General features: G+C 41.2%; 1 protein-coding gene across 4 annotated transcripts in view; it reads right to left on the bottom strand.

Annotated features, from left to right (window-relative positions):
- Positions 1–9972: 9972 nt before the first annotated feature.
- The window catches only part of net1 (neuroepithelial cell transforming 1), a 167625-nt gene continuing 162555 nt past the window's right edge, over positions 9973–15042 (bottom strand). For all 4 annotated transcript variants that reach the window (XM_043714079.2, XM_043714080.2, XM_087999367.1 and 1 more), the window contains 4 exons: positions 14318–14575; positions 12158–12328; positions 11793–11979; positions 9973–11387 (listed from right to left, as the gene is read on the bottom strand). In XM_043714079.2, coding sequence (XP_043570014.2) covers positions 10957–11387; positions 11793–11979; positions 12158–12328; positions 14318–14575 — 1047 coding nt within the window. In that variant the 3' untranslated portion in view covers positions 9973–10956. The remainder of the gene's footprint in view (positions 11388–11792; positions 11980–12157; positions 12329–14317; positions 14576–15042) is intronic.

Raw genomic sequence — 15042 nt, 5'->3', positions numbered from 1 at the left:
GAAAGGTGTTTGCAAATCTCCAGGCTTCTCTGAACTCCAATTTTGAAATTTGATGCCAATTCCTGGTAACATCTATAGGTGAAACAAAAAAAATCCAAAGAACTGCAGGTGCTGGAAATCAGAAACAAAAAGAGAAATTGCTGAAAAAGCTCAGCACGTCTGGCAACATCTGTGGAGAGAAATCAGAATTAACATTTCAGGTTCAGTGATCCTTCTTCAGAACTTGTTCAGCAATTTCTAATCTACCTGTGAATTTTTCTCCACACAATTAAATTTTAACTTCCTTCTGAAGTGGCCTAGAAGTCCATTCAGTTTGATACATCCTTTAAGAGAACAGTCTGAGAAAACCATCTGAAAGAGAGGAAGAGGCAAGGCTGTGAGAAAGAACAGGCCAGTGGGATTAAATTTGGATTGAACTGAGAAGGAACCTGCACAGACACAATAGTCCCCTTTTGCACTGTGAACTGTCATAATTGTACATCCCCAGGCACCTTCTTTGGTCTGAATTGGGAATAATGGTAAATTGTACCTTTTACACAATCTACAGTCTACACATCAACCGTGCTTGTTATTATAGCAAATGGATCACAATTAGTATAATTTACTTTAAAAAGTGACAGGTCTCCCACATTTTAAATATTTCATTTATAAATAAGTAAAAAAAGGTCACAGCACAGTTATCATTTTCAATCAAGAGACATATCAGTTTCAAACCATTAAAAAAGGGCTCAGTTAAAGGCGCTGTAGTTCCAACTCTTACTGCTGAGGTTTCATGAATTGCTTTCCTTCACAATGCTCATAAATTAATACTGTGTTAAAGTTAATGACTATGCCCTTTATGCCTGTAAAAACAAATGAGTTAAATTGCGAAATATATCCAATCATCAACCTTCATTTCCTCCAGAAATATTCATCCCTAAGGTATTTGCTCGCGGTTAACTTTGAACATACTGTCAGCTTCTCAAGGGCAATTCGGGATGAGCCATAAATGCTGGCCAGTCTGGTGACACCCAAATCCATGAACAAATTTAACAAAGTTATGTTCATAGGACATTGTAGGGTGTACAGCCAGGTTTCCCTGGACCTTTCCAACAAGTTCTTGTGAATTGGAGAAAAGTATGCCTGTGGGATAAGTGTGCCTTGATATTTATACTTCCAGAACAATAAGTGATTGAGTAACATCATGCTCACTGTAAAGTTTGAACCCTGTCTTCAGCATTGATGGGATGGAAAACAGGTATTAGTTGTTTTAATTTATAGATACACCTAAGCTATTCACTCACTATTCATGGACAGAACACTATCCACAATGTTGAACAAAGTTGCAATATTTATGAAACATCACTGGAGGAAGTCTTATGGAAAAAAACTGCATATTACACAACGCTAATGCAATTCAAGAGTTCTAAATATGTTCAAAGGTTCATGGGTTCACTATCAGGCAGTCACCACATGCCCGTTAAGGCTTTTCATAGATACTCACAAGGTGAAGGTACAGTTGCCATGGTCCGACCCGACCATTAGGCTGCTCTCTCATTAAGACAGGTGGTTTAACCTGAGGGTCACCATGCCTCAGGTGAGGGGTGCAGTTATGAAAAGTTCTTCATGACCTCAGCCAGTGCAGGAATTGAACCCATGCTGTTCGTGTTAGTCTACGTCATAAACCAGCCATCCAACTAACTGAGCTAACCCAACTTCCTCACACATAAGATTATTTCACAGTTGTTAGTTGGTCATACCATCGAGAGCTTTTGAAGGAAGAGCTGTGTACTGTACTAATCTCCACTTGTGATTGCCTAAGTCAGCAAGGCTGGAGTGACAGTGGCAGAAGGGTTAGGGAGAAACAGTGGAGGAATTCAGATTGATTATTGTATCCTGAGGGAAGGAAAGGTAGCCAGCCAGGTTCTTAATTCCAAAAACTAAACAATCATTTTAAATGGAAGTATACACAGCAAAGACAGGATTCAGCTTGCCTGCAATGTTCTCTAGTAAAATAGATGACAAACAAACTGCCCAAACCTGTAGATTAAGAATATTAATTGGACAGTATTCAAGAGGTTCCTTCCTGCGGAACTGTACTGCACAATCAATGCCTGAGGTAATTTGGAAGATGTGGAAAAAGTGCTGAATGTTGTATCCTGAGATGCAACTTCTGAACAGGTGACACTGAACTTCTGAATTAGGTTTAAAGTTTGCACCAAAATTGGGAAGCACGGCAGTTGTCACTAAACTTTGCCAAACATGAACCCAGAGGCCTCATTCATTTTAGACAAAAAACATGCACTATTTCCTATTCTGGGAGGAACTGTTCTCTTCATTTCAACTCTCCCATTCAATTTCCTCACTACAGGTGTAAAAACATCATAAAATCCTTTATTTTGTGTCCTGGAAAAACACATACTGATGGATGTAATAGTGTTGGACTGCTCTGAACAAATTTAATTCCAAAATTAAACATAAGCAACTTTATGAGAAGAAAATTAACTATCCCTTTTCAATGAATACATTTATGAAGGAATAAGAGATTTCCATTGATAATGATGTAACAAAGAGAATGCAACAACATCTAATATAATGTCCAGAGCAGAATAGATGGCCCTACCAGGTAAGTGAAAAACAAAACTTACAGCTCAGAAGTGGGTAATTCAGCCCTATTGATCAATACTGATGGTTATATACCACAGTCATCACCCCTCCTCTCCCCCCATCCCATCACATACACACATAACTGCCTACAATATCTAATCAATATATCCCTTCTCTCTCCTTCATGCGTTTATTGTTTGCATTAGCTACATCGTCATATGAAGTTCCATAATACCTCCGTGGATATATTTTATTCCAATTCGGTTTGGATCTGTCTTCACAGCAGCTAAAATTGGATGTGAATTCAACTGTCATGGGCTGTTATTAAAGGTGTTTAAATCCAAATTCTTGTGAACATTTGAGTGGGACATTTGCGGCAAGCTCACATCCATTTTTAGGAGGAATATCTACCAATAAAATCTCATGTCGCCCCTCTAAAAAATATGAAATCTTTTGCTCCTCCAGCAGATTGGTTTTCATCAGTTAAAACAACAAGTTTGTGCTGACATCTCAGACACAGTAACTTAGTCTGTATTTATTCTGAGGGAGTGAATGTTTTTTTAAAAACTGCTCAGGAAAAAGGAGGCACTCAGAGTTTTATGGACCTTTTAACATTTGAAAATAACACTGCCAAGTCACAGGCACCATTGGGAAAGACTGCATAATTAATCATTTTTGTCAGCTTATTTACTGTTGGCTGATCTAAGAGGTAGCTTAGTATCTTAATGTTTTGCGTAGCTGTAGAACTTACATGCTCAGTTCTTTTAAAACTGCCCAGAGCAACAAACTGATTTTACTAGATGGCCTACAAATGGATAGTTATTCAATAAGTGAGCAGAGCCATAGTTTGCTGATTTGTGCTTAAGAATTTTCCTTTTCTCCCAACCCTCCTTCAAACTCTGGAAGATTTTAACCCTCTTTAGCCCAAAATCATATTGGCCCAGTTGTAACTTGGGAATCAGGGTCTGATGGGAGCCTCGGATCCTTTTTAGTCGGAATATGGCTGTTCACTGTGCTTAGCTGCAAGGAATCAAGGTGTCCAATTTTTAAAAGTAACTGAGTTACATTGAGATGAACTCAAACAATTCTGAACAGAGTGTAGGTTTGGAATGGAAACAATGAAAACTTTAAAATTGATTAGCAGCGAAAGTAGAAGTCTTTTTCTCTACCCCCTCATATCATTTGATACCACACAGAGGAAGGATTTCAGTAAAACAGATGGTACTTTAGCATTCTTGGTCTGTAACCCTAACTCTACAGAGAAAACAAAACACTTTGTGGACAAATCCAGTTCATTGGGTAAATCACTTTGAACTGTTACAAGCCCCCCAGAATGCAACTAACTTTGTCTAACATTTCAAAGAAGAATACAAATTGCATACATTACAAATGATAACAGCTGGCTTACATCATACATGAGTGGTTAGAACAGAACTTGTTTGCAAAAATCTGCAGTTTTTATGTAACACAAGGTCAGTTATTTTCTTTATGTAACTGTAAAATAATACATGATCCAAACATTTTATCGTTACTTGTGGCAACCTTTCCAGATAATACCATGGTCATGCAAACAATATTGGTGATAAAAGGAACTTCAGCAATACGTAACAATTAGGATAAGGTAAGAGTCACTGAAGCAATTCAATTGCTCAGGAACAAAATCAGAAATTGCTGGGAAGACTCAGCTGGTCTGGTAGCACCTGTGGAGAGAAAGCAGAGTTAACAGAGTTCAACTTGATGTGACATGAAATCCTTCAGAATTCATTGAAGCTAGGAAAAGGCTGATATACAGTATATGCTGAAGTTTTGGGGGGGGGCGGGGTGGGTTTACGGATAAATGATCAGTGGAGATGGAGAGAGAGCGAGCAACAGTTCAGCAAACAAAGAAATGGGTAAAGCTCAGCCTGGGAGAATTAATAGCTGCTAATAGGGACCATTACTATAGACAATAGGTTGTGGTAGCAGCTCAGATGATGAGTAGGCCTGGCGTGTGGGGATGTTGGGTAAGGACATGGGAAGAAGGTGCTCAGGCCTCTAAGGTTATTGAACTTGATATGGAGTCCTGAAGGCTGCAGGGTTTCCAGGTAGAAATTAAGATGTTGTTTTTCCAGCTTCTGCTGAGATTCCCTGGAGCACTGCAGCAAGCCTGAAACAGAAATGTTGACCAGTGTGTTGAAGTTGCAAGCAGCTGGAAGGTTTGGGTCATTTTGACACACAAAATAGGCATGCTGCAAAGCAGTCCCCCAGTTTGCATTTTGTCTCCCCATGCAAAGCAGTCGAACACTTCTTCCGCCACCTCCACCTCCGAGCTTACTTTCACAATCAGGAATCCCGCCTACCTTCCGAGGACCCCTTCGCCCACCTCCAACACACTGCATCCACCTGGACACCCCACGTTGGCCTATTACCCGCCCTCAAACTCTTCATTTCCAACTGCCGCCGGGACATTAACCGCCTCAACCTGTCTACCCCCCTCCCCCACTCCAACCTCTCACCCTCACAACGCGCAGCCCTCTAATCCATACCTCACCATCAAGCCAGCAGATAAAGGGGGCGCAGTGGTAGTCTGGCGCACTGACCTCTACACCGCTGAAGCCAAACGGCAACTTGAGGACACCTCTTCCTACCGCCCCCTCGACCATGACCCCACCCCTCATCACCAAACCCTATTCTTCCAGACCATGCCCGGTTCTACCTCCTTCCCAAGATCCACAAGTGTGACCACCCTGGCCGACCCATTGTCTCAGCATACTCCTGCCCCACTGAACTCATCTCTACCTACCTCGACACTGTCCTATCCCCCCTCGTCCAGGAACTCCCCACATACGTTCGAGACACCACCCACGCCCTCCACCTCCTCCAAGACTTCAGTTTCCCCGGCCCCCAAAGCCTTATCTTCACCATGGATATCTAATCCTTCTACACCTCCCTCCGCCATGACCAGGGCCTCCAAGCCCTCCGTTTTTCCCTCTCCCGACGTCCCCAACAGTACCCTTCCACCGACACTCTCATTCGTTTGGCCGAACTGGTCCTCACCCTTAACAATTTCTCCTTCGAATCCTCCCACTTCCTCCAGACCAAAGGGGTATCCATGGGCACACGTATGGGCCCCAGCTATACCTGTCTCTTTGTTGGCTACATAGAACAGTCGATCTTCCGTAATTACACTGGCACCACTCCCCACCTCTACCTCCGCTACATTGATCTTTGCTACTACATCAAAACAAAATCAAGTTTGAGAGACAATTTCCCACACAAAGCCACGCTGACTATTCCTAATCAGTCCTTGCCTTTCCAAATACATGTAAATCCTGTCCATCCAGATTCCCTCCAAAACAACTTTCACACCACTGATACGAGTAGCAGAAATGACAGCTAATGATCCCTCTCACATCTATTTCAGTATATACGCCAACCTTTTCCTAATCAATTGCAACGTTACTAGTCCGGAAATGTTAACTCCACTTTCTCTCCACAGATGCTGCCAGACCTGAGCTTTTGCAACAACTTTTTTGTTTCAAATTTCTGGCATCTGCAGCTCTGCCGTCTTTGTGATTCAATTGTTCCCCGTTATATTTATAAAAAAAAACTTTTTGCAATCATTTGTCTCTTAAAACAGACTTACTAGCCTTCAGTTCAAAAACAGTCTTTTGCCAGCTTCAAATCCATACTGCAACTTTACAAAAAGTTAAATTTCAACTATTCCCCAACTAGGTACCTGTCAGAAATGAAGATACTTTTATCGGATAAATCTTTGAATTGCCTATAAATGTTCTTATAAATGCAGTCCCTCATATTTGCCCCAAGTAGTATTTTAAACACAGGGGAAGGGAAGGCACACGTTCAGTTCTAGTACTGAAGTGTCAGCATCAAGTGCTCCCAACTCATGTTACAGAATAATTGAGGCCAAGCAATGCAGCCTCTATCATCTCCCAACAAGTGGGTTGAAGGAACAGTAGGTTTAAGGTTGTAGAAATTTCAGACAATTAAAGTTAATAAAGGCATCAAACTCAAAATAAAGTAACACACCTTTGTTAGTACAGTGAAGACATTTATGCTGGGATTTAGTCTCATTATGTAACATCAACTGAGAAGAGACCTAACTAACTACTTAATACTCCTACACTGGATACTATTTAAATAAGTGCACCAAATCAGAAAGAACATGGGGTGAGAATTACTAGAAAATGGAATGAGTGTAATTAGGTGTTAATTTCACTAACATTCTCAAGGCTGAAGGGTTTTTTTTTTGCACTGTGGACTGCTATAACATGATTTATTATACTGTGAAGGAACATGGATAAGTTAGTTTGATTGCAAATAGGAGAAAGTGAGGACTGCAGATGCTGGAGATCAGAGCTGAAAATGTGTTGCTGGAAAAGCGCAGGTCAGGCAGCATCCAAGGAGCAGGAGAATCTACGTTTCGGGCATGAGCCTTTCTTCAGGAATGAGGAAAGTGTGCAAAGTAGGCTAAGATAAAAGGTAGGGAGGAGGGAGTTGGGGGAGGGGTGTTGGAAATGCGATAGGTGGAAGGAGGTTAAGGTGAGGGTGATAGGCCGGAGTGGGAGTGGGGGCAGAGGTCAGGAAGAAGATTGCAGGCTAGGAAGGTGGTGCTGAATTCGAGGGTTGGGACTGAGACAAGGTGGGGGGAGGGGAAATGAGGAAACCGGAGATCATCCCTAGTGGTTGGAGGGTTCCTAGGCGGAAGATGAGGCACTCTTCTGCTACATCGATGACTGTATCGGCGCTGCCTCATGCTCCTATGAGGAGGTTGGACAGTTCATCCACTTTACCAACACCTTCCACCCTGACCTCAAATTTACCTGGACCTTCTCAGACTCCTCCCTCCCCTTCCTCGACCTCTCCATTTCTATCTCGGACGACCGAATCAACACGGACATTTACTATAAACCAACCGACTCCCACAGTTACCTAGACTACACCTCCTCCCACCCTGTCCCCTGTAAAAACGCTATCTCATATTCCCAATTCCTTCATCGCCGCCGCATCTGCTCCCAGGAGGACCAGTTCCAAAACCATACAACCCAGATAGCCTCCTTCTTCAAAGGACTGCAATTTCCCCCCAGACGTGATTGACGATGCTCTCCACCGCATCTCCTCCACTTCCCACTCCTCCACCCTTGAGCCCTGCCCCTCCATCGCCACCAGGCCAGAACCCCACTGGTCCTCACCTACCACCCCACCAACCTCCATATACATTGTATCACCCGTCGTCATTTCCGCCACCTCCAAACAGACCCCACCACCAGGGATATATTTCCCTACCCTGTTAGCATCCCGAAGACTACTCCCTCCGTGACTCCCTTATCAGGTCCACACCCCCCACCAACCCAACCTCCACTCCAGGCACCTTCCCCTGCAACCGCAAGAAATGCAAAACTTGTGGCCACACCTCCCCCCTTACTTCCCTCCAAGGCCCCAAGGGATCCTTCCATATCCACCACAAAATCACCTGCACCTCCACACACATCATTTATTGCATCCACTGCACCCAATGTGGCCTCCTCTATATTGGGGAGGCAGGCTGCCTACTTGCGGAACGTTTCAGAGAACACCTCAGACACCTGGAGCAACCAAGCCAACCACCCCAGTGGCTCAACACTTCAACTCCCCCTCCCATTCCACCAAGTACATGCAGGTCCTTGGCCTGCTGCATCGCCAGACCATAGCAGCACGATGGCTGGAGGAAGAGCACCTCATCTTCTGCCTAGGAACCCTCCAACCACAAGGGATGAACGCATTTCTCCAGTTTCCTCATTTCCCCTCACCCCACTTTGTCTCAGTCCCAACCCTTGAACTCAGGCCAGAGGGGTTGGGAAGAAGATTGCAGGCTAGGAAGGTGGTACTATCACCCTCACCTTAACCTCCTTCCACCTATTGCATTTCCAACACCCCTCCCCCAAGTCTCTCCTCCCTACCTTTTATCTTAGCCTGCTTGGCACACTTTCCCGATTCCTGAAGAAGGGCTCATGCCCGAAACGTCGATTCTCCTGCTCCTTGGATGCTGCCTGACCTGCTGCGCTTTTCCAGCAACACTGATTGCAAATAAGGCAAGGATATAAACAATTTTCATTGCAGTAACAGTAACTTTTGTTTGTACATTTAAAATATTTTGCAAATACAGTAGGGTAAGTTATACAAGAAGCCACTAAAAAATTATGAAGCTTCAAATGGTAGAACTGCACCCAATGCTGCTAAATTAAGTTCAAGGGAGAATTTGTACTTGTGGCAGTGTTCCTACATTTAGGCCCGAAGACCAGGGTTCAGGTCCCACCTGCTAGAGGTATGCTGAGGCACCTTATTGGGAAGGTACTAGTCTTGGGAGGTGAGAGAAGTTGAGATTGTTGAGTTTCAGAGCACAGAAGGTGGATGCAGATAAGCTCCAAACTATATTAAAAAAGGTTTTGCACGGCAAATCAGTTTGATGATAAATCACTGACCCCGACCACATGGATTGGATTTTGCAACCCCAAGTCTTCCCCACTCCACCCCCTGCACAAAATATGCGGACAAAATTTCATGTTAGCGATTAAACCACCACACTAGTTTCAAATGGGTGGGCATAGAAATCGGAAGCCTTATTTCTGAAATGAGTTTAACATGCTTAGTCTGACTCTCCTGAATGAAAGTTATTGTTGCCTGCACCACTCTGGACAGACAGGAAAAACTCTTACGACAGCTAAGAAAAACTGACCTGAAAAGGTGGAAGAAAAGCCTGCCACCTGGATTTCTTCCATCAGATGAAGGTTTATTTTCTGAAAGTGGTAGAATCTGATATTTTGACGGACTTGACATTTTTTTGAACCTTCCTTATGAATAAAGATTCAGAAATCGGTGGGGCCTTTAAAATTTGTAGCCTTGGCCAAGTTCCTATTCACTGCATAGCTCCTGTTCCAGACTGCAGAATAGTCATGAAGCCCCTCCCATGGGCTTTTCCACCAAGCAGTTACCAATTAGCAGAAGAAATTCTAATTCATAGACAGAGTCGAGGGGGAAGCAAGCAAGCAGCTTACTCATTTTCCATGTCACCACCTTCATCCTGCCAGAAAACAAGATCCAGACCATTTACTGCTCCTCTCCACAGATGCTATTTGACCCAGTTTTTACAGCATTGTCAGATCTATTTCACTTCGAGTCTGCAGTGTTTTTGTTTTGCTTCATGATAAAATTGTGTAAAACATTCACACCGAACTGTCATTTACCTTTAGGTACAGCATTCCCTCATATGCTGCCAGAAGTGTCAAGTATTTCCAGTCTTGTTTAAAACCTGGAGGAGATTTCCAGTTTGAAGTGTTCTCCCACAAAAATCAAAACACCAGCTATTACCAGGGAGTGTAAACTGCAAAAATCACACTGGTCAAACAATTATAGGTTAGAATTTTCCAGTTTTTATTGTACATTGGAGGCAAAATTTGTACAGAGAATGCCCATCTTTAATACTTTTCACATGTACCACCTTTCCTTGTGTATTACACACAGTTATAACCACATATCAGACTCCTCCTTCAGCACTCACTTCCACAACATACTTGTGCCACTTTAGGTTGCAATATATTTCTCTCCCATATACAATACCAAGGCTGTTTAAGCCATAGTCACTTGTGCACTCACTCATTGAGAAATTACTGATTAGTCTAGCTAACCAGCTTTTCTTTCCTTAAATTCCATTAAATGCTCATTCTTCTCTACCTTCCTGCAACTTTCCATTATCCATCAACATTTGCTTCTTTGGTAATTCTCAGTAGTCAGGAGCACAAAACACTTTACACACTTACATTAACAAAGATCTTGTGCAAGATCATACAGTAGGTGAATAGTCAACACAATCACAGGAATGGCTCAGACTGAATTGCACAACACCTAGAAATTGACTTGACAAAATTTTTGCTGATCTTAAAAATTGCATACAATTTAAGTATTTTATGTCTGAATTGTTAAGTAATTTTTCCCCAAGTATATGTTGGATCTCAAATTTCCCTGGTTAATTACAAAATAAAAATCTTATAAACTACATAGAAATAAACTTAAATGCCTACAAGAAATATGGATGACAGAAGGGAATGTACTATACAAAAATATTGGTAAGACCATAGATGCCATTGACAAAACTGCAACAAATGAGGCTTTAACATAATTCTGCTGCAGTGAATAACCCAGTAATTTAAAAATCACTACTGAATTATTGTCACTTTGTAAAAGGATCAGTTGTTCAGCAAAGCTGACTTTGTTTAATAGCTGCCATAAAACATACAAAAACAAAAAACAAGATTAGCAATTTAATCCTGCTGCTACACCATAGTACACTGTACAGAAGTATAAATAAAGTCTTTTCCTGAACAAGAAACATGTTTACACTAATGTTTCTGTTCTCTTTGTCATTTTTTCTTGCTGTTCAACTGTTTCAATGCTTTGTTTCAATAAGAAATCACATTGCTCTATTTCTTTCTCTACGCTATTGCGCAGGTTGTTCGGCTCAGAATCACTTGTGTCCATGTTGGAGCCTGTTTCTGATCCACTATCTGCCATTTCTGTAACTTCGGAAAAGGTGGGTGACTGCACTTCTGCATGATCGGTTGGCTGGGGTGAGATCTGCTCAGATTCTTCATTCAACTCTAAAAGCTCCTTGTGGTCTACCAGACAAGGTGACATCTGGTAGAGGGACATGGCATTTCGTAGGCAATTCATCCACTGTTGTTTGTTGTAAATATCATTGGCCTGGAGTGTGTGAGATGACTGTCCTTGCACAGAATGTCGGAAACGAACTTTGAAGATGTTTTTAGCTGTAAGCAAAATATTGGATGAGAACAGTTAGTGGATAAAGGCCAGCTTGATTATGATATTCATTAATATCTTCTTTACATAAGAAATTGAGCAAACCAGCTATCTATGTCTACTTCACAAGTGTAGAGTATAGACAAATTGACCCAAATGCATTCATTTACTGGAAATCAACAGCAGCAATACTGGACAATAGCAAGAGACTTTTAAAAATACAAAATATTACCAATGCAAACCAAGTGTTTCAACATCAAAGCCAGTAAACAAAACTATCTTGAATTGCAATTAATTGACAAGTTATTTGCCTAAATTTCTGGCATTAAATGAAGCACAAAATTATCCTGCAGCTCTAATCAGCAATTCATGCAGCTGCTAACACCCTCCGTTCCAATTAAGCTTGACCTCACCTTTGTCAGAATTGCCAAAGGCTCCTCTGAAAGAACCTCCCATTTTGGTATCTCCATCTTGAAGATCTTCCAGTAGAAGCTCTTGAATTGGGATTGGCTGACGGTACACTTGGTAACACTGGCGGTCATTCCGAGACACTGGACGAGTCAGGACTAGGATTTCTTGGAACAGAAAGACGTATAGTTTCTAGAAAAGGTAAAATGGCAAAATGATTACACATTTTGAATAAGAGATCCTTCATTAGAATATTTAGTTAATAAAATCATACTAAAAAGATGATACACTTGGACATATTGATCAGTTTCTGTTCTGTTGTATAACTATAAATATAAAATAAGAATAAAACAAACTGAGGTAAACTTACTGTTCCGCGATTGTTTCGCAACTCTCCGTGGCAAAGTAGTACTTTGCTGCTTTCAATTCGAGCATCTTTCTGTCGATCCTCCAGATAGTCCAGTTTGTCAATGTAGTATTGACAGTCAGACTCTCCTTTTCTCACATTGATGTCTGATAAGACTCCCTGAATAATGGCAATCTGGAAAGCAATATTTGAAGATCAGCAAGTGCATTAAAATGAACAACCAGTTATTAATAAACAAATAACACTACAGAAAGCTAGGTCTGGCTGACTGACTCTTCAGAGCAGAACGATGTTGGAAAACATTATTTGCTTTTGACGAGAGGCAGAGGACGAACAAGGGGGCAGATGGTGTGCAGGCCCAAAGGGGAAAAAAAAAGTAGTGGTGACAGAAAATGTAAAATGGGTTTAAATTGAAAAGGTGCATGGGACAGCAAGAACAAACATGCAGTCAAGTTTCTGGAATTCAATAGAGACCAAGGCTGTAAATTGAGAATTAGTGGTTCCTCAAGCTTGTGTCTAGTTTCATTTGAACACTTAGCATGCCCAAGGCAATTCTGACTGACAGAATGGAGGTGTTCTGCAAGGAGTCCACCTAATCTGCATTTGATCGCACCGATCTAAAGAAAACTACACTGTAAACAGTGACTACAGTAAACTAGATTGAGTAGTACAAGTAAAACACTGCTTCAACAACAGGGTATGTTTGGGACCATGGATGGTGGTGAAGGAGGTGTTGAATAGGCAAATGTTACATCTTCTGCAATTGCATTTACTGAAATGATTTACAACAACCATTTGGATTACTCTTTAGTGGAGGAATTTAACAAACTATGACTCTGTGTGCAAAGTGAAAAACATTCAACCCTGTATTTAGTGTAAAGCTCTTACACCTGTCATTCACTCCTAGCATTTCCACATGAACTTGCAACCAAAATGTTGCCTGTAAGCCACATGGATGCACAGCACCCAAAATATGTCAAGACTATGCAAAGTGACCCATGAAAGTCTCAAATGTGGTTCATTTAAGATTTGCACAGTCACATACAAGAGAAGCTCGCTACTCTGCAGAGTGGAACAGAGATATAAATACTTATGGAAATGCTTTCAGGAGAAAAGCCATTGGAAAGCTAAAATAGGAATCTAAAATTTATATACACAGTGTGCTGAATGCAAAAAAAGTGGTAGAATATTAAAAACTGGAGAAACTCAGCTGGCCTGGTAGCATGTGAAGAGAGAAACAGTTAACTTTTCAGATGTAGGGACCCTTCTTGAGATCTGAAGGAGGGTCACTGGACATTAACTCTGCTTTGACTCCACAGATGTTGCCAGATCTGCTGATTTTTACCAGCAAACTTCGGTTTTTGTTTTTGGACTTGCAACATCTGCAGTTCATTGTTTTGGTGATGGAATATCAAGTGTACTTTAACCCACATTATAAAAGGAATTATATTGTACAGAGGGTAAGCCGATGATGCATCAATTGATAGCTCAAAAGAAAAAAGGATTATTTTGCAGCAGGGGGCCTAAATGGTTTTCTAAACAAGAGGTTCCAGGAGTAAATAAAGAAAAAAAGTTAGAATTAAGTAATAATTTGTTAGACGGTCAATGGAACATTCACAAGGGGGTATTAAAATCAAGTAGCTAATGTATTCTTCAAAAAGCAAAGCGGGTACATTTTCATTCATCCTCTAATTTTAATATTTTTGAAGTCAACAGATCCTATAGTGCTGTAATTTTAATAATCTGATCTACAGAATGTCAAAGCATGATTTCCATTTAAAGCAATTACAGTACAACCTCAATTATCCAGAAGTCAATCCAAATTTTGGATTATCCGAACAAGATCTCAAGGTCCCGGAAAAACGATATTAGACAACTCAGCATTCAGTTATTGATAAACGGCACTACGGAGTGTATTGCCAGATAACCAAGAAATCATCGGCACTCAAATTATCACTTGTTTACAACAGATCAGTTATCAGCTAAACTGCATTATGGCATGCATTGCCGGATAACCAGCACTCAAATTACACTTGTTTACGATCAGATCGATTACGTGAACAATTATCCAAACAAAATACTCCCTGCCCATCGCATTCAGATCATCAAGTTCTACTGTAATTCTCAATGACAATATAGCTTTTATCCAGTATAGGTACTCACTGCATCTTCCAGGCTCTTTTGATCCAAGTGATCAGCAGGTGTATGTCGCAAGATCTCCTTTAACAGCAAGGGGTACTTGACCAACCGGCTGCGAGGAATGTCCAGGAAACTCCAAAGGTCCAGTTTCCTGCTAAAGGGTGACTCCAGACAACGCTGAAGGAAATCCTGCACTCTCTTGTCCAGCTTCTTTTGATCCAAGAGTGCTTTTGCTGCCAGTTGATTACTGCAGTATTCCTTGTATTCATCAAGCCGTGGTAACTGGAGAGAAAATGAAATAACTTTGCATTACATTTGAAGAGTCAAACATTTTACTAAAAATTCTTCTAGAAACAAATATCATAATTAAATCACCAAGCTGTAATGTTCTGGATAACTGAACTAGGGAAATCAACATGCAGGAAAAAGTAGCCTTAGGTATTCACAAGCTATTTCAGGCAATGGAACGTTTGCCACCCCATAAGATTCAGAAAAATTGTTCTGATATGAAATCAAAGTGGAGGCCTTTCCTTTTAACTAAACTTGGGTCATTTTCAAATGAATTCAGAATTACATATTTAGACAGTACTAGCATTGACTTGAATGCATAGTACCTGGTAACTGATTTTTTTTTTTTTAAACAAAGGCTTCAGTAATGGCTGCTTGTTTCAGTGCCATCTGCATCATTAACCAAGGTCACCTTTTGTTACAGAAGTAACATCAGGTAAATTTGATAATGGCGATTATTA

The sequence above is a fragment of the Chiloscyllium plagiosum genome, unplaced genomic scaffold (genome assembly GCF_037043375.1).
Source record: "Chiloscyllium plagiosum isolate Xiang-an unplaced genomic scaffold, Cpla_swu_hap1 HiC_scaffold_23, whole genome shotgun sequence".
NCBI classification, from domain to species: domain Eukaryota; kingdom Metazoa; phylum Chordata; class Chondrichthyes; order Orectolobiformes; family Hemiscylliidae; genus Chiloscyllium; species Chiloscyllium plagiosum.
The sequence above is the reverse complement of the archived record's forward strand: the minus strand, read 5'-3'. Positions and strand labels throughout refer to the sequence as shown.